The sequence below is a fragment of the Teleopsis dalmanni genome, chromosome 1 (assembly GCF_002237135.1).
Source record: "Teleopsis dalmanni isolate 2A chromosome 1, ASM223713v2, whole genome shotgun sequence".
Lineage (NCBI taxonomy): Eukaryota > Metazoa > Arthropoda > Insecta > Diptera > Diopsidae > Teleopsis > Teleopsis dalmanni.
In genome coordinates, this window is record NC_051846.1 from 214017924 (window position 1) to 214045802 (window position 27879).

At 30.0% G+C, this 27879-nt stretch overlaps 1 protein-coding gene across 2 annotated transcripts; it reads left to right on the plus strand.

Moving 5' to 3' along the window:
* Positions 1–621: 621 nt before the first annotated feature.
* LOC119671912 lies at positions 622–27709 on the plus strand (the record flags this gene model as incomplete). Of its 2 annotated transcripts, XM_038082788.1 has the most annotated exon segments (13): positions 622–828; positions 1005–1135; positions 7250–7423; positions 11296–11325; positions 24252–24443; positions 25127–25533; positions 25600–25815; positions 25928–26261; positions 26332–26598; positions 26657–26840; positions 26894–27100; positions 27166–27367; positions 27433–27709. In XM_038082788.1, coding segments are annotated over 13 exon segments (2657 nt in total), but the record flags the coding sequence as incomplete, so codon positions are not given.
* Positions 27710–27879: the final 170 nt, after the last annotated feature.

The following is a 27879-nucleotide window of genomic DNA, read 5'->3' on the forward strand; positions in this document are numbered from 1 at the left end:
AACTTGCGAAGATATAAGTTAAAATCGGAACACTTACTATACCTTATACAAGGAGTTCCAATAATTTGAATTTTATATTTTCAGCTATTTTCATAACAGCTTCATGGTGTTGCCACATTTTAATGCTAAATAATTACCACATTAGACGACACGTAAAATATATAAATATATAATAAGAAAGAGTGCCCTGTCATAGTACTATATAAACTATTTGCAAGTAACTTATTAACCCGTGTCTATGACAAATCATCAAGAAAATACTCGAAAGTTAATTACAACTAAATTTTGCTATGTTTCCATTCACATTGTAGTGTTTAATTAAATAAACATATAAAATAAATTAATGGAAAACATTTTTTACTCTTGAATACCCACAAAAAATATAATAAATCAAAATATATAAACAAAAAGATAAAGTCAAGATAAAACAAAACTGAAAACTCAACCCTTTAAAACTTAAAATCCAACACAATAAACCGTCTGAAAGGACAATTAAAATGCAATGATGATTAAATTTTATTGCTTCATTTTGTGGAGATGAACAAATTTTCTGATGCTTCCATTTGCATTTGTTGAAGGATTGAAATTATTTTTATAGAATTTTTTATTTCTTCATTTTAGAATTGAATCAATGGTACAACCGCAGCAATTACCTTAATCAAAATGCAATTGAGGATTTTACGAATTCAAGTGGTGCACATTCCGATCGTTACGGGCAGGACTTCAGTTTGTTTAGTCAATATGCCAATAATAAAACTTTTGTAAATTCCTTACAAAAACTTGTGGCAAAGGATGAAAATAATTACACAGAACCACGTTATTATTTGGGTAAGTCATTTAATTATCTCATCTTTTCGTAATTATATTTGAGCACATTTAAAACTAATATAATAATTATGTTATAAATGAATTGATTTTATTTATGTACTTCGTAAATTAAAGTGATTTTATGTATAAGATTTATATCTTGAATTAACTAACACAAATAATTATATTTTTTTTAGGTGACTTGATACCAGGCACGTATTGTTCACGAATTTTTAGTGACTGTGACAAAAAATCTTGCCGTTTGCAGTCTCCCAATTATCCTGGTATCTATCCAAGGAATCTAACATGTTACTTTGCAGTCAGACAGGTATTGTAGTTTTTAAAAAAGCAAAAGTATTTATTTAAGTGAAGTATTAAAGTATATGGAGCAGTCATAAAAATAGGCTCCATTTATAAAGACATGCAATAGAAAAACTGGACAAGAGTATGTAATTTATACATAATTATATCTTTCATTATAACTATATATCCCTTTCAATTGGTAAAAAATACCGAAAATTCTTATTTTTATTTTGTTTAAGAAATAGGTAGCACTAAGGAAATTTTTTTGTTCCATTAACCCACTTTTCTTTAAGAAACATTTACTTCGTATGCGCAATCATGGTTATCCCGACTATTTTTTTTCTACAGGATGATTTTAAGAGATCTCATAGAAATCCACCAATTGAGAGTAAGTAGCGAAATCGTAGAAAGGAGATCTAATATTGAAATGTTTATATATTTATTTGAAGATAGTTTTTCGAAAGACCAAAATATACATCGCTTATAATAAGAACTAAATACTAATCCTTTAAAAATTCGATTTTTTAAATTTAACCTGTTAATATCAGAAGAAAAATGGGTACAAGCAGTGTCAAATTACTCTAAAACTATTTTAAAATCTAAAAAGGGAAAGAGGACTTCAATTTAAACTTCATTTAAAGTCATTACATTATTTTTATTCAACAAACAATTTATATTAAATATATTGCATATATACTTTCAATTAAGCACATAAAACACTTTATAGAAATCTATAAAAAATATTAGAAATATTATATTAAATGAATTTAACAGATTTCTTGATAATAACAAAAGAAAAACATACACAATAATATAATCAATATTAAACTTTACGAAATCAAAATTCTACTTGGTGTTATCGTATTAGGTTAATTAGAAGTTCCTTGCCAACAACAAAATTCCTCATTAGTTATGTACTTATTCCTACTACCTTTTTTTGTTGCCATATATGGGTCATTCTTTTACAAATCAAACACTTTCCGACCTCATCATCACCGACCTCACCCGACTGAAATTTTTTGTACGGGTTCTTTTTATAAAGTAAGAAGAACCGTATCTCAGAAAAACATTTACGAATTTTTTTCCTTAGAGATATGAACCCATGGGCTTTTGAAAATTGGCATTGTAGACACATTTTTAAAAGCCCATATCTCAGGCTTAGCCTTCGCAAAACACATCAAAAGCACATGCATACTATATTTTCGATGAATGAATTTTCAAAGAATCTGCTACAAAAAGTTTTATACATTATTTTTGATTTCGATTTGTATTAAAATTCTACATAAAACATAAACATTTCAGTACGGCATTGTTCTTAGAAGTACGTTTAAAAAATTAATTTATCCTTCACCTCACACCAAACATATGCACACGATTTTGTTTTAAAAAAAAAAAAGATCAGGAATATGTCACGCAAATTTTTAGTTTTTGAGTTTTAATTCAGATTAACCAATTAATTTTACTTAAAAAATAAATAATTCCAGTGTGGTAATACGTTTAAAAATAATTACAAACTATTTATTTATCAGGCGTCCTACACGTCACTCATACGCACCATAATACCATTAAATCAAATTTTACCATAATAAAACCGTGTAATTTTTTTTTATATTAATGTATATTGTTGAATTAAAAATTAATCAGTTTTACACTACCTCTACATTATCTAAACTATTCGTCTCCTACAGATGTCAAAGTTTTTAATGTGGTTCTGTTTGGACGAACACATTGTTTATATGTACCAGTTTCAATGATGTTGTTATTAAAGATTTTCACAAATTGTTGATTTACAGTACCAGGATATGTGACGCACGTTCCTAAAAACTTTCTCTACGTGAAAGACTGCATATCATGCGGTATAGGCAATCATTATAGTCATTTATCGACTTAGTAGTGCATGCAAAAGGTGCTTTTATATTTACTCCACAGTAAAGTTTGAGTTTGGAAAGAGTGTACAGCTCCTTCAGATTACTTAAAATAAGCCGTTTGTTATTTGTGTCCTGTTTCCATCAATTTATGCAGACACGCAGTATTTTTTTCCCAGGTATTATTTAACTGTGTTCATGACACTCGAAAAAGTTTAAAATAGCATCAGTTACATGTTTTTCTAGCGGTATATAGCTTTTTGGATTTGGCTTTTCTAAGATACATTTTTCTGTAGGAGTTTCAAATTTAGTAACAATTATTAATTTATTGCAGATCTGAAAAATCATTACTTTAATAAACATTTCTATATTAATATAAGTCATCATTCACATTTCTAGAATTTGAACACATATATATAGAGCTCACAATAAAATACAATAATGCTTGCTAACTGCACCAGTTTAAGGATTTTTTTCTCATTGAATTTTTCTAACGTCTATATTCTTATTTTTGATTGAAACCATAAGTGCAAGATTTTAAACTATATCAAACTATAAACTATATATATAATAAATATTTGAATTTCCTAATACCACAAATTTCATTCAATTTGATTGTTTACTGAGTAGATTTTTAAAGAAAATAACTTTAATAGAATCACACCATAAATAATTCAAATAATCAAACATTATTATTGACTTGACAGCGGCTTGTTCCGGATATCACTGGTTTGCTACTACATCTACTCCTTCTCAACGTACCAACTCGAAATGTACAACAAAAATAGCTAACATAAATTTTTGAAATCCGAAAATCATTAATTCAAATTTATACAAAAAATTCAGTTTGCATTTGAATTTCTTTTGCTTTTTCCAATGCAATGCATATCCTTCTGCAATCATAGAACGCCAAATTGAATCAACAAATCCAGAATTCAAATCATTGCATGCTAAATTTCTAGTATGGATTGCAGAGCGCAAAGGAACAAACACGAAAAAGTGCAGGATACGAGTGTGGCAACAGTGGTAACAGTGGAAAGTGTTGAAATGTTAAATTAAATGCAATAAGGGAAACCTTAAAAACCACTCAATGTAATTGATACTTAAAAGAACAAAAAAAAGTTATTTGCAAATTCAGTAAAAACAAACTAAAAGAACAAAAAAGAACCAAAAAGAACAAAAAACAGAACCTAAAAGAACAATTTTTTTTTCAAATTTTCTAGTTGCATTTTTCTGGTTTGTAATCCGTTTAGTGTAGAAATTTTCTTAACTCGATTTTGTTTTTTGTTTTTCGTGCTAGAAACACATTTTTTCTTGTACAAACAACAGAACACTTTTCAACAGCGAACTAACAAACTTTAATTGCCCTTCTGTAATTCTTTTGCAAATATAACATATGTAACCTTCGTTATCCTTTTGTGACATCAAATGTGGAAAAAAGTAGAAAAATCCTTGAAGTGTCACCGCAAAACCTAAAAACTGATACGATTTTAATGCCTTTGGACAATCCTTTTTGTGTACGATTTTGTACGATTATGGCTGTACGAGTACACTTTGTGCAACCTTTTTGCAAAGGATCAAGGCAAAAGCGCACAAATAAGTCAAAAACAATATATATATAAAATGTAGAAGACCAGTTACTGTACTACGAGTAGCAACTTTAACTTTTTAGAATATCTCTGCCATATTTTAAGGATGTATTTTTTTCACTTGCCTCAGTAACAATTGTAAATAGATGCGTGGTTTTGTGTGGGCGTATCTAGCAAACACGTTCTTTGACCTTATTTTTGCTTGTAGTAGCTTTTTTTTCTTAAATGCTTTCAAAGTATATTTACCTTGGTCTTATGCTATATAGCATATATGTTACCGCTACCTTAATCCTTGAGCTGGTAATGGACATTTTAATGGCCTTTGGTTGGGGAAGGTTAGCTAAAGAGTTTCTGTTTAACTGTTTTTTATTTGTTCTTGTCTTAGTTCAACTCTGCTTTTGTTGGCATCTACAAGTTGTTTAGTTTAAAGTTGTTATCTTGTTGACTGTAAATCTTTTAAGAGTCTTTCTCTTCTCTTATCCCAAATAAGCAATTTAATTTATACGAAAATACTTAAATTTTTAAATATTATGTGTGCTAACAATTCAATTTAAAGAAAGCTGAATGTATAATTCATATGTCTTTACATTTGTTATTGTAAATTGCAAACATTCGGCAATACTTGTGTAAAATAAAAAATGCTAAAGATCTTTTAAACATGTCTATAGATCTAGATTATGATACAAATTAAAATTTATTGACTGATTTATCTTTTTAATTGAAATATTTTTATATAATAAATACTGAACTTCCATCTAATATACTATAAGTTGGAAAGTAAGACTTACAAATATCATGTTTCCACTGCTTACTTAGTAAGTATAATTAATTATGACACAAATTAAAATCTATTGACTGATTTATCTTTTTAATTGAAATATTTTTATATAATAAATCTACTGTATTTTCATCTAATATACTATAAATTGGAAAGTAAGACTTACTAATATCATGTTTCCACTGCTTACTTAGTAAGTATAATTAATTGTGTTGAAGCTATTTAAGCCAGTACGCTTTCTTAACACAAGGTATTTTCAAAACCAAGGCGTAAAACCTTGACTGGATTATTGTTTCTCACTTCATCAGACTAAGCAATAATTGACCTCAGATCTGCATACCATTCTGAGATTTGATAACGCGATGTTAGTAAGTCTCTTAGTTTTGACAAATAATTTCAGAGCTATATCCTTTATGTATTTTGTCATGGGATCAATCCTGAGGTCCCTGAGGATGTCATTCATCCTAATGTACCATGGTACTTTGAAAAGTTTTCTCAGACCCTGGCTTTGTGCAATTTCTGGCTGACGAATAGTAGTGTTTGAAGCTTTGCTAAAATGTAAAATGTTTCTTATAGACACTCAAATCTCTAACAGTTATTAAACAATGGGGCACTCAAAACCTTAAGCCTGGCGCAGACACAACAAGTATCTTCACCACAACATGACATGAAGTATACATGACATGAGTATACACAGTCTTGGTCCATGCCGTTCTGTAGTCCAAGACACAAGATAAATGGTGCGCAGACACAACAAGTGTCTCCTCCACAATATGAAATAAAAGATGAGTATATGCAATCTTGGTTCATGCTGTTCTGTAGTTCAAGATACTATAAGTGATGAATGCGAATTTTTAAATAAAATAAAATAAAATAAATAAAATTTAAAACTAAGTTAAAGCTTTTAATTCATTTTTCTTAATTTTTTTGAAAAGTTAAGTTCAAGTATTTTTGAAAAATAAAATACTTGAAGCTGTAAAAACAATTTTTATTTGATGCTGTTGAGACCTATATTTTTATCTGTTTTTAGTCATATTTTCTTTGTCAAAGTACTAGACAAAAAAATGAAAATAAAGTAAATCTTTTTTAGGCAATTTCTTTTTACAAAAATTTTTGATAGAATAAAAAAGAAATTAAAACAAAATTTTTTTTTTCTTTTTTTCAATTATTTCGTACAAACAACCCTCATCAAAACCCCAACACCGACTACCTTTTTAATATTATTCAAGAAAATCAAATTACGGTCTTTTTTTTCTTTTATAAAAATTTTTCCAACTAATTGACATTTTAAGTATTTAAATAAATTTTCGTGAGTGTTAAAAAAGTTGAGATGAAATATCATCTCACGTTTATCCTGTTTACTCCAGCAAATACCAATGCAAGGGAATCATTTTTATCTCATCAAACTTCAAATAAGAAACTAAAAAAAAAACGAAAACGAATTTCAATTGAACTAAAGACAAAGCGATTTGAAGTGAAATTGTTTTCTTCACAAACGTAGACGAAATAACCTCGTAAATCACTATATAATTCTGGAACAGATAAGAAATTCAATGAAGTTAAACTCAACGTAAGAATAGATATTTTTTTGTGGAAAACATGTTTTGTGGATTTTAAACTGCTGCAGTTTAAATTTAGTTAAAATACTTTTTTATATAAAGGGAATTTAAAGAAAAGTATTTAAACAATTCAATGGATACTTTTAAGCTTATGCAGATGAAAATATAAACATTTTTCGTGAAATGTTTTTATACAGATAGATATAAAATTACAGTTTACAGTTTTACAGTTTTAAATGTTTTATGTAGTCACATTATTTTGCAAGAAATTTCTTAGTTAAACTAAGTCAATATTACACAGATATTTACATTTTTTTTTTCGGTACTTTTATCTTTTATGAAAACCAGCATGATGTCCCTCATGGCAAACATGCGCTAATTCTTGTGAGGCAGCCTAAAGGTAACTTGGTTTGGATATCCACACAGGAGACGACTGCAAATAAACTCACACCCAGTGCAAGTGAAAAAGAAAAGAAATTCGAACCCAGACTAAAAACTTGGAACGACTGCGATTACATTCAGGTAATTAAATGTATTTTTATAAGATTTATTTTTTTAATGTTTTTTTTTTAATTATCCTTTGTATTAATTTTTCAATTTAAATTTGTAATTTATTTTTCATTTTTTTCGTTCTATAAAAATTGGCAATCGTTTTGTACGAAAAGAAAAAGAAAAGAGAAATCGAGAAATAATTATAAAAAAATCTACATAATTGAAATATGTAAATAAATTTTCTTTTTAAATTAAAAGTTTAAAAATACTGTTTAAAAATAAACACAAAAATTTAAAAAAATATTATATTTACTCATATTGATGAAAACATGAAAAAAATAGTTCATACTGTCTGTGTAAGATGACATCAGATTATCTGAATCCGTGCATAAACTTCGAAAGGAATTTTCAGACGATATTTTCTTCAAGAAGTGAATGGAAAAGGACCACTTGCCCAATATATTCCAAATATAGAACCTCTAACTTAATCTGTAGAAACAAATCTGAGGTATCTAGGTTAATATCTGTCTTTACAGAACACTGGTCCACAGGACGGCATGGAGCTAGACTCGGTCTACACGGTGGTGATTCTTATAGTGCGTGTCTACCAGCTCTTGAGGATATGACACCAGAACACCTGATATGTCTTTATACAGGTTTGGCCAGAACTAGTTATAAGTTTCTAGGGACCCCTTCTTCAATTCACTTGACGATATCTCCATCATTAGCATTAGCCAGATTCTTGCCTCTGGCTGGTTTTAGTTTGACCTTCTACCTACTACCCACTACTACGAGGTTTTTGTGGATTCAAAACAGCTTTTTGGCTAATTGAGGAGGACTCGTCCTTCCTCCACCTCAACTAACTAACTAACATTATCTCAATATATACAGATGGCTCAAAAATGAACTGTATGGCAAGAGCAGGAATCTTCGTACCATCTGAAAACATAAATAATTTTCTTATGCTACCTAATGAGGCTATGGTTTTTCGGGCTGAAATTCTAGCAATTAGAGAAACCTATTGGCAAATTGCACGTAACATCGAGGACAGATGTAGTGTTGTCATTGTCATAGACAGCCAGGCAGCAATCAAAGCCCTTGAGTCTTTCACAACAAAATCAAAGATAGTAAAGGAATGTAGAGAATCAATCGACGAGCTAAATCGATTGACTGATATCACCCTCATCTCGGTTCCTAGCCATAGGAACATCGTAGGAAACGAGAAAGCTGACAGTTCAGCTTGCTATGGTGCCTCCCTGGATGTGTCACTGGCGGTACCGGTTTATATCACCCTAGAGACCATTAAGAGAAGTACTTTCTTCTACTTTTTGCAACTTGCCCATGACAGCTGGAAAGCACTTAGGTCATGTGCAATTTTCAGATTAATATGGCCAATCTATAATAAAAATAGATCTTCGGAACTCATCAAAAGAGACTGCGTGAACACTGCAAGGCTTACTGCAGTTATTTCTGGTCATTGGTGTATAGGAATTCACGCAAAGGCCCTGCACATTCCCCATAATCCTTGCTGCAGTAGGTGTGGAAACCCGCAGGAAAAAGAAGCCATAATACATTTTCTCTGTGTATGCCCGGCTTTGGCGGATGGAAGATATAGGTTCTTAGTAAGATATTACTTTGATAGTTTATCAGACTGTTCATCGATAAGAATGTAAGACATTAAATTATCTAAATTCAACGGGATGGATTACGTCTCCACTCTTCTCTACTAGGGTTCTTGTAAGTAATTTGGTAGCAAAACGTCGAAAAATCGTTAATTGAGGTATATAGATGTTATCTATGGATGTTATCTGCCAATACAACCAACCATACTAAATGTATATTTGTGTATTGATATAAAAAAGATTACTCATACGCAGTGTTGGCATTCTGCTTGCACTAATTAAAGCCTTTGAATTGTTTGCTTTGACTTTGAATTTAATTAGCACGAAATGAGGAAAATCCTTATAATTTGTCTTGCAAACATTTAAGGAAATAAACTCGTAAAAAGAATAGGAAAAAAAATAGGCTATTACATCCTTTTATATTGAGACTGTATGTAAAGTTGTCATGTTGCTTTCATTTAAACGAATTTTCTTTGCTTTGCACTTCGTTTTAATTTCATTTTTATTTGACTTTGCTCCTAAAAGGATAATCCGCAAATTATTTTTGCATTAATTTATGTTTCATACCCTAAGATTTTATTTTTCAATTTTTCTTTTATTTCAACTGTTCCAATTATTTGTCATCTTGTATTTTCCTTTCTTATTCCATTTGAACTTCTACGTTTCTTTACTAGTTTTGGTCTGGAATATTTTCAGGATACTTAATTTTGTTTGATTTCGCTTTGCTTTCTTTAGAATTTTCAAAAGTTGCGCAAAAAGAGTAGCAGAATTTCTTATTTTACACTTATTTTATTTGATAACATTTTTTATTTTAACTTTCTTTGTGTTAAAATATGTCCTCAAGGTTTTGTTTCTTATTTTTATTTGCTTTGCTTTTTTATCTGCAAAATAATAAATTGTCATAATTTAATTAGATTGCAAGCGCTTAGAGTTTTTCTTGTCATGTACTGAGTACATGTGCTCTCCACTTCACAACATCGGAAATGATAAAAATGAAGAAATTTCTTTTAATTGTTTGACAGCAAAACACGTTCTTTATTTTTATTATTTCCATTTTTATTATTTTTATTTTCTATTGTCTTAAATTTGTACAAAAAAATACATTGCAGTGTCATGTTTCATTAACTTCACGATGTGTTTAAATGTTAAGTGACAGACAATTCATCTTAAGTACATCTGATTTCATAAGAATTCTCGTAGTATTCAGATAGGTCAAAAACGGTTTTGTACAATATTTACATCACTTTAAAAATAAATGATAAGAAAAGGTACGATATATAAAAAGAACTTATTTTTTAATTGAAAAAAAATAAAAGAAATCATTTTTTGCCAAGAATTTTAAGTTTAAAACATAATTAGGTTATAGTTAGGTTATACCGGCAATACCTAGGGGATCCACTTCGGCCAATTCTGTTACCGTATATATTGGAATAAATCAGGGTTTAAAACTACCTAGAAACTCCAACCAAGCTCAAAATTCTATTGAATGTCAGGTTGTGTAATTGATCAAGATCCTCAAGAAAAAGTGCTCCTGCATGAGCTGAACAAAGACATAGTAGATGAGAGGTACTCTCATCGTCTTCTTTATAGCTGCGACATGTTTGTTTTAAAACAGCTTTAATCTTCTAGCATGGTTTGCAGTGACCTGTAAGTAAGCCTTCCAAAAGACTGATATCTCTACGAGGTATCTCAATGAAAATTTTAAATTTCCTTTTCGCGGAAAGTGGCCAGATTGTATACAGATGCCTGCATATCGCTGAGTCTTTCCAGCTTTTATTAATGTTAATGATATGCACAGAGTACTTAAGGGTTGCGAGTGAGGATCTAAAGCAATCTTTCTGGCCAGCTCGTCTGCTCTGCAATTGCCGAATAGGTCCCTATGACCCGAAACCTAGATTAGAGAAATATTGAGCTGCGTCGACATTTTGTTTAGAGATGTGTAGAAGTCAAAAATCATTCTGGATGTAAATTAGATGCAACATCAGCTGTATTAAGATTAAAAAGAAATGCAAAAGTATAAAATGTAATATTAGGATCCTTTTAAACTTTTAAACAGAAAAAAAATTCTTCTTAAAATTTTTCTTAAGTTTATATTAATTAATTTAATTTAATTTTTTTATTACTTTTTTCTATTGTCTTTACTAACTTAAAAGTATATATGAAATATAAAATTTTACATTATGAATACAAATCTTATTTAAAATTAATTATTTATTATAATATAAATACATTTTTTATATTAATACATTTTTGTTAATATATGTATATATGTGTGTATAGGAAAATGTAAAGTCCAAATGGAAATCAACGGTAACTATTGATCCCACAAATAGTTGTTCACATTTTAGAAAGTTCACAAATATAAAACTATATTTTATTCAAGTAGTTAACTTCCTACCTATCTAATCACATTCACAATATATGGCATTCAAAAAAATTATATAAAATACAACTTGAATAATTATTGTAGAACAATGTGCAATAACTAAATTTAAACAATCTCTATTAGCACCTACACTTACTTTATCCATTTGATTACTTAAGTTTAGTTACTTGAATTAAGTACACCGTTAAATAATATTTTCTTAAATTAACTGTTTTAATGTTTTAAATTAGACTCAACTTTAGCTGCATTAAGAGTAAGATTAAATAAACGGCAAATATTTTTTAGTTTTGGTGAGATCAGAAAGTATAAAGTCATATAGTGGCACTTAATATCAGTTATTAATAAAATCACAAAATTTATTCTCTAAAAGAACTCACCGATACAATAGAAATGTGGTATTGCATATTAAAATATCATACTAAAATCATTTCATACATAACAAGGGAACCTGCTCACTCCTCTCACGCAGGCAGCCACTAATCAACTTTGTTCAAATGTATGAATAAATAAATAATAAATAAATTTATTTATTTTAAATAAATAAAAATAAAAATACCAGCTAACAGCACCAAATAAGCATTTGAAATGAAAAGAAATGAATTTAAAATAATTTTTCAATATATTTTATATGGTTATATATAAACTAATTACTTACAATTATCACATGATATATTTCATAATGATGTTATACAAACAAAACTTTCACGATATCAATTTTTTATATCATATTGGCATTATCAGTTGAACTTCATAAAACTTATTATGTAGAAAAATACATTCATAGTTGTGCTACTTTAATACTAAAAACAGGCCCCGAATTTCAAAAACAATATTGTAAAAAATATTGCGATAGTCTTTCTTTGGATCCAAATTAATTTTTTCCTATTTTAATAATAATAAAATATACCGAGACTAGCTCAAAATAACATAAAATCTTACAAAAAATATATATAAACTTCAATATTAGACTGGATTACACAAAATTTATTTTACACCGTTTTGGATCCAGTGTAATGATTCTGTTTAAGATATTAGTATTCGTTAGGGATGTATACTCTACTCTCTTGTTACTTACCTATCACTTTCATTCTTCATATCCTTAACGTTCCTGATTCTTCTCTTTGAGTATGTACAAATTTTTATCTAGGGGATTTTTAGATACATTAAACCAGTCAACCAATTTTCCTATTCTTTATTTTTTCCACTAAAAGCTACATAACTAGTTAGAAAAAAAACCAATAAACATAATAAAATAAATATAAAGCGTTGAAACTAAAAGATAAGAAATAATATATATGTATACTTGCATTCTGTGACCCTTTGCCCCTCATAGGATCTACGAGAACTAATATATATACTTGCTTTCAGTGTCCCATAGATACATACATATAAAATAGAAAATATGTGTTATATTTTAATAAGTTTAGCAGTCACAAAATATTATTTTAGGACAATTGTTCAGAATTATTTAGAAGCAAGCACAATCATCAGTAATTTGATGTAATATTGGTTTACATTATAAGGTTCCAAAATTCTGTATTTTCTGAACCAGTAGAGATATTGAAATAAAATAAAAATGGGTCAAAAGAAAACCGATCTTAAAAACTATATAAGAAAAATTTCACATCAATATCTCTACTAGTTCAGAAACTACAGAATTTTGATCGGATAATTACTGTTTTCGCAGTGACAAAATGTCTGTTATCTTCTATAAAGTTAAAAAAAAATGTCTCTGACCGATATCGGTGTTTTAGACTATTGATAATTGTAACAAAGGTGTAATGAATGCCACTGTCTTTATTGATAATTTGGATGTCAGAGAATCTACAGTCATGAAACTCAAGACTATTAAGTCGAGTAGACTAGTGCATGTTCTTAAAAACTTCACGTATTACAGTGGTTAGCTGTTCAGAGGTCACGTTGCTTTCGCGATATACCCTAGATTCTCCCACTAGAATGTAGGTACAGTAAGGAAGAAAACAAACCTTTTAAAATTTTGTTGTCGACAGATGACTATGAATTTGATTTTTTATTATGTGATTGTTGAATTGATTGGATCGAAAGATTGATCCAATCAATTCTGATAACAAAAGTTTGAATCTGTTTTTTTATTAAAACATGATCAATTTTGATTTTAGTGGGCACAGATCTGTAGTTTGTACTTTCATTTCACAAGGTGATACCTTTCTTCTAAAAACAAGAAATATCGAATGAAAAGCGGAGGAGGTTTTATTATCAATAATGAACACAACACATTCAATCAAAAAACCTCTAAAATCTCTACAACTGTCTCTCAAATAGATTGATTTATATTTTAAGTGTTAGTCGATTGAATATCTTTCAATTTGATGATTAATATGTCGTCGTGGTTACTTGATTTAACTGAAATTTTCAGTTGTTTTATTTGTACCTATTACCAATTAACCCAAACATTTGTGTATTCAACCGAATTCATCTGCAACAATAGTACCATATCTTTTTTCCTTTTTAAATATTTTTTTTTTAAAACTTTTAAAACAAAGCTTATAATTTTGCTATCATGTGCAATAAATAATTCATACAGAATAGTATTGAAATTTAACAATTAAAAATAAAAATATAATTAATTAACTCAATTATGCTACAACTGGTCTATAATTTCGTTCTAATATAAACACAGCAAATAAATTTGTTAATAAAAACTTTCACAGCAAAAGTAACAAAACTTCAGAAAAATATGCAAACATAAAAGGTCAAGTACGATTGTGGATCAGTTGGTTAAAGTGCGCTGATTCTGAGCTTCACATTTGGCAGAACCCGAGTTCGATTCCTGGTACTTGCAGTCTCAAAAATAATTATTTACGAAGACTTAAATACAAGAATTATTTCCAAGACCACTGATAATAGGTATTTGACAATACTCGAAACAACTGTATGTTCAACAAAAAATTCAATTAATTAAAATAATATAAAATAAATTTTTGTTGTTGTAGTTCACTACTGTTCGAAAAACCCTTTTTACAAAATTTTAATCAAAATCGGTTGATTAGTTTCCACTTATATTTATAATAAACAAATAGACAAAATTCTAGTTTTTGTCTATATGTATTGTGTATATTGTATAATGTAAATTATAATATATTAATTTTGAATAGATATATTTATATAATTATTTCTATCATATATTAATTATTACTTACTTAAAGATATGTGTACATATTTGTTATATGCTTTAGCATATGTGTTTAGATTTATTGTGAGATTAACATAATATTTGATATGTTTTGGTAAAATAGAAAATAATTTAATTCCATCATTAATATTGTATCATTAAATTTTTGAAATGTTTGCAATTTATTGATGAATGAAAATAAATCAAATTTTGGACAATGGACGTACCGTCGTACCAGCACAGCAATTAATCAAAGGAGTTTATTATGTGCATTTGACATGCAATCAAAAAATACTTTATCTAAAAACAAGTTAATTTTTCATATTTAAACAATCGATTAGGAAAGCAACTTGTGGCAAAATTTGAAAATACTCATGAGCTTGAAATACATTAACCAAAAATTCTCTGATTTATTAATGGATTAATGGATGTAGAATATACATCCATGGCCATACTTAACGCTAAAGCACAAATTTGCTTATACATACATAGTTATTCATAGAGAAATGTTGGCAGAACAGCTGTTTCATGATTTGGCCGGAGAAGGAGTTCACTCTTTCAGATTGTGACATTATTCACGCGCATACATTTATTGTACACAATACTACGTATACGGTATGGTATACCCTTTCCTGGAGTAGATTTGGCACTAACACTTCGTTAGCAAAACAACTGCGCTTAAACCACAAACCAAGTATCGCAATGCCCAAATCCTTAAATAGCTGCCAATCGAAAATGAAAATAAATTTGTATGCAGCATCAGATTGTAGCTACACACTTGTGTGTAGATTTACGAGTAAATGGTTGCACGCCTAATCGTGGGCGTTTATACTGAACATGCTAATTCATCATATTCATGAGCATCATTTGCCCTTAAAATGCCATCAAGTGCGAATAAATGTGCTGTGATGGAAGCTTCAGTTCAGTGATGGAAGCTTCAGTATTTTTAAGTGCGGTACACTCCTTCGGCTCGGCTGGCGTATGGCGGGCGCTATGTGTGCACTCTGGCATGATGAGTGTGCTTTTTGCAGCTAAACTAACTGTGCAAACTTTTATATATTTTTAGCCTAACGCCTATATAAATATTTCAACTGAATAGATATTTCTACATATACCATATATTTATTTGTCAAAATAGTGTTTGCGAATATTTGTGTATTTTTTGTTGTTCTTGTCTTTGCAAATATATATACCTAAATATTTTTTTTTAAATTTTTTTTCATCAAACGAATTAGCATTTAAATTGCGGCACGTGCACTCTTAAATCTTTTGCACTTAAAAGTTTTCCATTCGACTACTACAATTTGCTAACATGTTTTTTATCCTGTTATCCTGGCTGGTGCTGGTGCTGGTAATACTTCCGTTTTGCTACTTTTTTTTTCTCCTGCAAAAAAGTCCTCAACGAAATATTTTGTGCAAAGGACATGGCCACAAATATTCTTACCCAAATGCGTGAAGTTTCTACTGGCTTCTTTTTTATTTTTTTTTTTTGATTTGTATCCTTGTATCCTCTAAGTGGAATAAAAAAAATATTTGCGATGTAGAAAAGCGTCGAAAAGTGTTTAAAAGGATTTTTTAGCGCTTTTCAGCAATTTCGTTTGTGCACTCATTATGCGCATAAAAGCATTCGTTGGCTATCTTTTACGCCGCACGTGTGAATAATCGCAGTTGAACAGTTGAACAGTTGAAAAGGAGTTCTTCCATTCTCGAGGCGGGGCCCTGTTTTCAACATTGTCGGCCGGTGGTAGTGGTCTGTACTACAGTACATCAGTTGAACCAACAAAATTGCACTTTGTCCAATTTTGCTTTGGCTTCGTTAGTCACATCTCATATCATCTGAGCAGTTGGTTGAGATTTTTGTGCTTTTGTGCTTATTTTTCAGTTTTTAACACAAACTCGTGCAATAAAATGGAATGGTCATTTTTGGTGCTTTCGCAATTTGCCTTATGGCTTTAATACCTCATAACGTCCTGTACGTGCATTTATACGTGTAAGTATTGTAAAATTGTACAAACCACATTGCCAACATTGTACTAATGACCGCCGTAATGCCCAATTGAAGGTGCACTCAACTTACAAAAGTATTTAGCACAAAATGAACTTGATTGCCACTCTTTGTTATAATCAGCACATTTTAGAAAATAAAACAAACTTTAATTAGTTATTTTTGCACAGAGTTGCCATTTAATGTACATTTAACTTGCGTTATCTTGTATCTTGTAAAAATTTTACCCTCATGTGTAGACTTTTAAGTGGAAAAGTACTAAGCACATAGTTACTTTATATTAACTTTTCACAATTATAAAAATTTTCACAAAGTTTAAGTTATAAGCTTAAGGCTAAGCAATTGAGAATACACGTTTCTCTATCTCCCTTTTCATTTACATCAAATAGGGAACTATTTATTCAAAAAAAATAGATCCTTTTATCCTAACTTTTTTACTGTCATACACAGAAATGTACATTTTAAGTTACGTACAAAATTAAGTTCTACAATTGAAGAATATACAATGTATATATTTATATATATATATATACATATATTTTTTCCATACTCCATTATGTGCTTAGGGAGTCTAGAATAGTTTTCCACTGGTTAGTTTCTATTTTGTGCTGTTGTTCTCAACTCGTTAAACAATTTCCCGTCTCCTGCTGAACTGTCCTTCTCCAGGTCATTGCTGATCTGCCACTGTGCCGAGTCTCCTGGGGGTCCGAAATAAGTGTAGCATGCGTGATATCTTCATAAGGCTTACGCAGTGTGTGTCCAATCCACCTATAGTTCTTTCTTCTTATCTCGCTGTTTACGTTTGTTTGGTGCGTTATTCTCCATAACACTTCATTTGAAATCATTCTGGGCCTAATATGTTGCGCAGACATGGATTGTTAAATGATTGCAGTCTTCTTTCGGTTTCGAAATTGGAGAATATACAATGAAAGGATTTAAATTTTGTTAAAGAACTAATAACATTTATTTCAAGTATTGTCGGAGTTTTATCTTTTTAACTTACCTACTACTGCTGTAGTTAGTAGTAGTAGTATTTTTCATTATTTACATAAAGCTATGAACTAATGTCATCAGCTTTACTCATTTTATCCCTCTAAACTAACTACTTAATTACAGTCAGTATTATTAATATGAACATGAAGTTCAACATAATTTGGCTCTTAAATTCATAGTGCATTATATTTTGCTTTCAAACGGGTCTTTCACGCAAAGAGATTCTCCAGTTTCTTATAACCATCTTATCTAAATTTATCTCAGCATCATTCCGGGAACTTAATCGATATTTCTGTTTGTATTTGTATTATTTGCATGTGAATTCATTTTCGATTGCATTTTTGCAAATTCTATTTCGATTATATAAACAATCTATACAACGATCTTAGGCCTGCATAAAGCAGGTATTATACTTGGTTCTACAACTTGGGACACCGTCGCTTGCTATTACATATCATGCATTGCCGACATTATTTTGAACACTTCTTAGCAAAAAGAACAGAAAATATACTACAAAATAAAATCATGCATACATTTAAATGATGTTTTTGCTGCCATCCCTTAAAATAAAATGAAATATGCATGTATGCCGACAAAAATCTGATTGTATACGAAAAAACACGAGCAAGTCTGACAAAAAATCGAAATATTTTGATTTCCATCAGTCTTGGCACAAATTTCCGTTTCATCGCACCAAGTCGTAGCACCAACTATGATGTGTAATACCTGCTTAATATTTTGTCTTTGTGCGAGTCGTTTACTTGAAGAGTTTCTCCAGTTTCTAACAATCATCTTCTTTAAATTTGTCTTTGGATCTTCCCGCAAACTTAGTCGATATTTCTAATTCTATTTGTTTTATTTATTAATGAACTAATTTTTCAGTTGAATTCTTGCAAATTTCGTTTTGCGATCCAGTTACATGTGCCATCCAGTTGAATATAAATAATTGAACGAAATGGACGTTTTCAGCACCTGTCAAATTCTCAAATTCTATTGAGTTTACCACTAATAAAATAATGTTAATAATTCTTTAAAAATATTTCTACTCAATTTTATCAATTAAAATATATGTACTATATGTTGTTTAGTTATTACCTAATTTTTTCATAGATTAAAAGACGTTATATTGAAAAAGATATCAGATCTAGAAATATAACAATAGTTTTAGTAACCAATATGATCCTTACGTCTTATTTTGTCTTTTCTATTTAAATAGTAACTTTTTTCTTAAGTATGAACAAAGAAATTTACTTAATAATACTTTTAAATTATATATTCCAATACTTTATTTGTTTTTAAGATTTCATAAAATAAAACAAACTTTTAAAGAAAAAACCATATTTATTATTGAATCAATAAATTTTCTTCAGAAACATATATACATTCTCCGCTATTTCACAATCTTCAAATATATTAGAGTCGCCACACACATAAACCGTGATTCCATCAAACTCCATATATACGCCAATTTTATTCATTACTCTTTTAATGAACTTAATTTGACCCGGCCAAACGGAACCATAATTAGCTTCAAATGTGCCCTCCAGATCTGACTTTTTAGCTAATGTTAGATAAAATGTGTCACCAAAGACTGGAAAATATTTCACAATTCCATGAAGTTTAAGGATGGTGAAATAAGCGGTAAATTGTAGCCTTTGAGATTTACACCTAACAAACTTCATGTAACTCTTGCCGTGACACATTATTGCTGAGAAAATTTCTTTGAAATAAATCTTATCCATTTTTTTAAAACTTACAAGCTTGTAAGATGGTGACAAGTAAATGAAAACAGCAGAATGTGCGTAATAATATAGGAATTCTGTTAATCGGAACACAAAATAATGGAACATATAAATCTAGTCATCCCTTTTTTCAATTAATACTGTTTCGTTCATGTACATATGGTATACCCATAATTACTTTAAGCAAAAATTTTCTTACTTCAATTTAATAGCTTTTATTTACACATTTTCATATATAATCATCCAAATATCTGCCTTTTATATTATGCTATAGTTTTTTGTTTTAAAAGTTCTTAAAAAATTCAATCAACTGGTTTTTTTCTTTGTAAATATCCATCAGAACAAGAACAGCAATAATGGAAAGAAAGAGATAGCTAGATTTTAATGTTTCTTTGTTTTATGTTCTAATTATACCATGATGTAGCTGTGTTATATGTAGCATAGTTGTTCATTTTTTAGGTTATATTACAAATATTCACAGCAAGTTGACGCTTATGACCAAGTAGGCATCTTATGCATAGAGTCAAAAAATAATTGTTAATCTCAATCAAATTTACCCCTACATCCAAAAAATATTTCATTATGCGATTATTGTTCTTGTAACCCATTGTGATCAGCTTATAAAATCTCTTTGGGGGATGATAAACGGCTCTTGGTTGTCGTGGTTAACGAGTGGCTCCGGAACGTTAGCCCAGCCGTTCTGAAACCTGAGTTAGTGGTCAAAAAATCTGATTTCAGTTCAACGATGGCTATTTTATTGGATCAGTTGGTTACTAGAATATATTCGCAAAAATATGTAAAATAACATTTATACAACTCTTTAGGTAAGGTTTTTCAAATCTTAGAGTATTAATGTGTGCTAAGGTTTCACGTCTCAATTTCAAACGCCCATTTTTTCGAAATCTGTACTTAACTAAAATCGCTGTTAATGTAAAACTAAAATGAAGTATCCTACTCACTTCATCGCAGAAATAGTTTTCTCTAACCTGAATCGAATCTAATCGAATTGCTCACATTTTTCGCCAGAGATTATTCCTTTATTCTTACATGACCAAATTTACTAATACACTTAAAGTTAATTCTCTAAACAACATGAATATCGTGATAAGACTTGTACAGTTCATGATTTATTCATTAACTTTACACAATAGAATCGTTAAATTAAATTTATGACATCTGGCATTTCATAACTACGCCTAGTCCATTTAAAAATGTTTCATTTCCTTTCGCTTAATCATAACTGAATCAAAAATTACTATTATTCTCTTATCCTCTACTCCCAATGAAGCATAGGGTCTCCACCATCCTTTTATTTTGGATTCTGTAGCGCTTTCTCAATTATTCTCCTTCAAGTTCTAGCTGATGCTCCAGGTTGAAGGCTGCCTTGAAGATTCCACCTCAGAGCTTGGCGTGCAATGTTTTTATTTGATCTGCGGAGATTGTGGCCTATCTAGCGTCATTTGCGTTTATATATATCAACAATAGCAGGTAATTGATTCGTGACGGCCCATAGGTTGGTGTTTATAATGCTATTCGGGCACCATATTTTTAATATTTGACGTAGGTATTTGTTCACAAAAGTTTGTACTTTTGCATCAATCTCTCCTGTTCTTTTCCATGCTTTTCTCACAAGCATAGAATAAAACGGGCTTTACGTTTGAGTTGTAAATGTGAAGTTTTGTGCGATTGAAAATTTGGTTAAAACCCCACACATGATGCAATATGCCAAATGCAATCTTGGCTGTGGTTAAGCGAGAGTCAAGATCTTGATCAGCGCCGCTCTTAGTTGCGACCATGCTACATAGATAATTGAATCAATCTACACATTCCACTGCGTTATGTCAAAAATTATGCTTTATATCAAAAAATTTTCATAATACGATCATAGATTATTTGTATTATACTCTAAGTTAAAAAATTAGCATTTGTTTGTTTCGTGTAAAAGTATAGATTTTGCATATACGAGGGCGGTTTGATAAGTCAGTGACTTTTTGAATTTTCCGAGTAGTTATTCCAAATGCAACAGTGATCCCGTCAGCTGTAATCTATCAGTGGGCAACTTTTTAATTTTGAGCAAGCTACGTCGTTCAGTTGGTGTTTGATAGCCGTTCAAAGCAGACAACTTCGTGAATTTTTACGAAAATCGAAAAAAGTGAATTTCGTGTGCTAATTAAGCATTACGATCCCAAATCCACGAATTGGGATACGAACTGCTACCACATCCAGCATATACACCAGATTTAGCTCCCTACGATTATTTTCTGTTCACAAACCTAAAGAAATGGCTGGACGATAAGAGATTTGAGGCGAATGAAGAAGTCATAACCGAAACAAACGCGTATTTTGAGAGCTTTGAGAAAACCTATTATATGGAGGGAATAAGAAAATTAAAAAAACGCTGGACTAAATGTATCCAGCTAAAAGGTGATTATGTAGAAAAATAAAATGTTTATTTGCCGAAAAAAATTGTATAAATGGACTAACCTTCGTTGAGCCAAAAATTTATTTCAAATCGTCCAAAATATTCAGAGTATGTTATTAGATTAAAACTAGGTCTAATAAACATAATCATGCTAATAGAATCATCTCTTTATTATAAAAATTAAATCATATCATTAAATGGTTACTTCCATATTAATATATAAATCTATGCAAATATTTTCTGAATTCACTGAAAGGAAGAAGTAGTACAAAAAAAATTTAGCATTTATAAAAAATAGCTAATTTAAAGCTTTAAAAAATATCACACTGGATTGAATTTTATTCATCGTTCAAAGTATCCTTTGAACCGACAGCCACTCCAAACAAAGGTGATTTTTATTTAAATATTGATAACAATACATGTCTTACTTTTATATTTATATTATTATCTATTATATTAGGCCTTTTTTCGCAAAAGAAAAATGTTCAGACACACCTTAATTTCGCAAAAATCAGTTTTGAGGTTAGAACAAAATTAAGAAAATGGCCTTAATTTCGTTGAAACGAAGACTGAAATTAAGGGACATTTTAAATGCAACTATGCGTAAGATAAATTTTAAGCAAAAGATAAAGTTCAGATAACGAAAACGTGACATGTCAGTGACAGTTGACTTTAATGAAACGGGGAAATATTTTAAAAGTAGCGTAAATTTTTAAACTTGAATATAAACAAAGAACTGTAACTGTTACCTGAAGTCCACTAAAACTAATAAAACTACTTTTAAAATTTCCCAGATACAAATGGTGTTTGGAGCATGTAATTTTTAACATTAGATTTGTAAACAAAAACATAAGACTTGCTTTATTTGGGGCAGTATGAATTAAACTTATATATGCAAAACACGTAATAAAATTTAAAGTTAAGGTTTTGAAAATGAATAATAATTCTTTCCAATTATCTTTAATAATTTTCTATTTTTTACATGATTGTGAATTAATATTATTTTGAGGTTTTCAAGCATTGAAAAAAATTTTTTAATATCTGCAAATGAAAAAAAAACGAGTATTATTTATTACATATTTGTTGACATTTAACTGTATATATCATATGTACTTCCAAAAATCGTTCACAATAGACGAATTTTTAATCTTGGCAACAGTACGATTTGAGCTTCTTATTAATTAAGCGATTCCACAACAGTTGGACTTAATAAGCCAGCAGTGTTGTTGTTTGATAAGTTATTTTTAAAATAAGCGGTTGTTCTTTTGTGATATGCTTACAAAAGAAAAGGCCAATTATTAAAACGGAATAGTTTTAGCAAACATTTTTAAAAAATGTCATATGTACCTGAATATCAAAATTGTATGCAATTTTTTTTTCTGCAGTTTTTCAAAAATTTCTATTGTTTTTAACTAAAATCCACTGTATTTTAAAATATACATATATCAAAATAATTTGTTCTAGTTTTTAATTGCTTCATTAATTTAATTGAAATGTGCATTCATAGTAAATTAAAAAAAATAAAATAATGAAAACAACAAATTTCAATTTTCAATTAAATCGCTCATATGCCATGAGAAACAATAAATATTTGAAACATAAAATTTCGCATCAACAAATATATATTATTGTTATAAACTAATTAAAGAAGAGAAAAGTAAAATATTATTGTTAGCTGCAATTTATATATAATACTGAATTGCAATTTAATATGCAAATATTAAAACTGAAAAAAATCTGTTAAAGCCTTACCATTTCGGTAAGCAACCCAACCATATCGGTTCATTAGCATAAAAATAAAATTTATATGAAAGAGCACTTCAAATAAGAAAAAAAAAATTAAATTTGATTGGCTAATTTCTGGTCATTTTGGATTTAACAGAAATCCTGCAAATAAAAGAAACATTTTTAAAAAAGACATTTTAAATGAGCCCAAAAACGACCGCAAATTAATTCGACAAGGTAAACTGATATTGTACGCAAAAACCATAAAACCTCATTAACACTTGAACAATATTTAAATTAAAATTAAAATAAATGTTGCTTTTTAATTAATTCAATGTCATGCATATTTTATGAGCCAAAACCGTCGAACAAACACCGCAAATTTGCCAAAACAGCTCCACGCATAAAATGTCCTGTGCTCTGCTGTGCAGATGAACTGATGTGAAAATTTGGAACGGACAACTGACATCCCATCACCCCCACTATCTCACCTTTTTGCGTTTATTTAAACTGCAATTTTTTATATATATATACATTTTTATCGTATTATAACGACCACATCAAACTTAACCCAAACTTAAGCACTTAAAATTTTCCCAAAAATTAAATTCACGTAGTGTTAAAATTGAATTTTACCCTTTTTGCAAAAATCCCCAGCCCCCTCCCCCTCTGTAGCTTCTCTTTCTCTAACTACACATTTATGTATACTTCAACCGCAAATGCACGTAGTGCACTGCAGTGTCAGTGTTTGAGTTTTCATATAAATATGCAGTTTGTGAAAATATTTTAACGCAGTATTTTCCATATTTCAGGACTACGTCACAGTCTACGATGGCTACACAACACGTGACCCAATCATATTGAAATTTTGCGGTGGTGGTCAAGCAGTTCCAGCTGCAGTATCCAGTGGACCGGAATTGCTAGTTGAATTTACTACATCACCATTTGGTACCTTTCAAGGCACATCCTCACAGGTTTTACCATTATATGGATTTCAATTAGAAGTAAGTAAAAGAGAATGCCAGTAATTAAAAATTAAATAAAAAATAAAAATAAATTATATAAAATAAAATACATGAATAAAATAAAAATAAATAAAATATAAATAAATAAAATGTAAATAAATAAAATATAAATAAATAATATATAAATAAATAAAATATAAATAAATAAAATATGAATAAATAAAATATAAATAAATAAAATATAGTTTTTATATTTTTAACCGGGCTTAGGTCATTTATTTAACACATCACTTTATGAAAACGTTTTTTTTAATAAAATAAAAAATTACACTTTTTAAACAGTGTTAAATATTTAGTTATATTTAATTTTTTAATAAAAATTTATATTAATTTTTGTAATAAAAATTTATATTTAATTTTTTTAATAAAAATTTATATTTCATTTTTTTAATAAAAATTATTATAAATTATTATAAACTTCAAATGATTCTGAAGACTGAGAATTTTTGATGAAAGAAATAATAAAGTTAAAGAAAATATTTTCGAATGTGAACATTTTTGTTATTCCAATCACGGATCCGGAGGTATATGCGTAACAACTTAATGCCAACCGATTCAAGCTTTTATATTAGTAACATATATCTATTTCTATTATTAAACCTTATCATATATTTGAAGGATTTATTTACTTTAAACTTACCATTTGAATTTTTGATTTTTAGGTTGAAGTAAAATTCGTGGATATTCAAAGCCCCACCTACTCAAAAAATAAGAAACCATGTGAATTTTGGATACGTGGTGCCGGGCGTGGCATACTAGAGAATCCACAACACTCTTTAGCACCAAACACCACATGTCTGTATCATTTACAGGGTATTGGTGTCTTCAAAACCTTTGACCATCTTAGTTTGTCGCGGCGTGTCACTGCACAAGGCGTACATCAGCCAATATCACGTTTTAAAGTTTGGATTTCTATGCTGAAATTTAATCTCGATCCTGAATTCGGTCAAATCGATGAGACCTCAGTTGGTGCTATTGGCGTACTACAAACACATGAGGATTGTAGCGGCATGCTACGTATCTGGGATGGTGCTTTGCGTGATCCACCGCAATGCAAAGACCTAAATTGGTACATGAAAACATATTCAAATGATTTACTAATTAATTAAATATTTCTTACTTACTTACTATTTAGCGTCAGTGATGCACCTTCACATTCTCCGTTATCACATTTCAATCAGAACCACACAAACATAATAGCACGCTTCTGTCGTGGCACAATTCCACGCACTTGTGATCGATCGAATATTAACGAAACATATGCACGTCCATGCACCATATCTGAAAGTTATGTGTCCAGCAGTGACACAATTACTTTGGAGCTTAGGAATACCGAGTCGACAGCGTTGAGGTAAATCAAAGTTTTCACAGGAAATTTAAGCCTATTAATTACTTAATGCACTTATCTAACCACATATTCACTTCCACACGCACTTTCCTCGCATAAACACATATCATTGCAGGCCACTTGATTTTAAGCTGAAATACGAATTTATTGACCTGCATCAGGATGGCTTACCAATGGGCGGCGGTGAACATGATTGTAGTCGTAAATTCGTTAGCAACATGATGGACCGCAAGGATCCGGCCATATTTCGCAGTGTACGCAACATATTTTTGTTTGGACGTGGTGGCACACGCAATCTGAAATGCATCTACAAGTTCGAAGGTCAACGTGGTGAACGAGTACGCATCAAATTACGTAAGGTCACCACAATGAACCGGCAATGCATGTCACGAGTGGATGAAGATATTAACAGGTCGTTCTGTTACGGTGACATTAGTGCGCGTATTGAAGTAAATTTGTTACTTATAGTGCCATAGGTTTTTATTTAATTTTACTTGTTTTTTTTCTTTGTATTTGTAGATATTTGAACGCCCTTATCACGATTCAATATTACTGCCCAGAGGTTGCCTCTGTAATTCCTCGAATACATCTCATTTACCAGTTGAATATACATCGACTAGTCGGGATTTAGAGGTACATTTTACTGCCTTTAACATGTCAACACTTGATGATCCAGATGCTATAAATTTCGAGGGACTTTTTGAGTTCATAAAAGGACCCACCAATTGCAAAGATGGCAGGCGTAAATTTGGTCCTAGTGGAACAATTGATATGACATTTGGCGATGTGAGTAAAGTGAAAAATATTTTTTTTGAAATTTAATTTAAATAAATTATTTATCCAGATGGAGTGTAGATCAAGACCTTGGTTAATAGAACCGTCAAATGGCAACAAATTCCTATATTTACGACTAAAAGCAGTATTTTTACGTAAATATAATCCAAAGAAACCAACGAATACTACAATTATTGGCACGAGCTCATATCGTTGCGAGACCAAATCCAGAGCGGTACTAACTACTGCAGAAGGTAAACTAATGATTTCTTTCTTATTTGTTCATTTATTCTTAATTCTAATGTAGGTTTAACAATAACTGCTTGTCCTTTGGGACCCGATTCGAAAGCATATGAATTTGTGGAAATATTTAGTGCAGGCTGGAATGAAAGACCAAATTACGCAATTGCTAATCGCTCTAAAGCTATTAGTGTGGAGTTCCTACGTCCAGAGAATGGAGAATTTACTTTCAATTGGATGGAAATACTTCCAAGACCAATATTAAGCTTAGCTGGTATATTTACAGAAATTTGTGTTGTTTATTTTCAATTTTTAATTATCCTATTTAAATTTTTGTAGAAGACTGTCAATATAAATGCTCAGAATTAAGTGCATGTGTTAATGCAAGCGTCTGGTGTGATGGTATCGTTCACTGCCCTTCAGGCGATGATGAGGCCTTCTTACAATGTTCCGCCTTTATAAAACTGCCTACCGAAATATTGGCGACATTGTGTCTCATAATGGTGCTATTTGGTTGCGCCTTCGCAGCATTTGCTTATACGTAAGCCTACTGATTATTTTATATTCACATTTACCTTTATACGGACTATTTTTAATATTTTACAGAAAAATTAAACGTAAGTTGCGTGGATCTTCTGTGCTGCAGACACGCCTTAAATCACTCAGTTCCATGGACACCGCCGTTCTTGATGAAAAAGAAGTGATTTGCTGACAAAGCGACAATTCTGTACGATATGTTGAAATAGATCGAGTCACCACAGTCTGACCGAATTCTAAGGCAACACTTGAAAAAATATCGTGCAGAATTGCGCTTCGGAACTATAAGAATTTTGGTACTGTATACACCTGTTTTAAATGCATTTAAATTACTAATATTTTTAATTAATTAGCTGAATTTATATTACCTTTAATGTTAGACTTGTTTAGGTATTTGATTTGTAATTTTATTACTACACTAATACGTTTTTCTATTGAAAAGTATTTTGTAAAGCAACAGAAATAGGATTGTGAAAAAGATATTTTTACTCTCTGGAACTGAGTTACTTTCTTAAA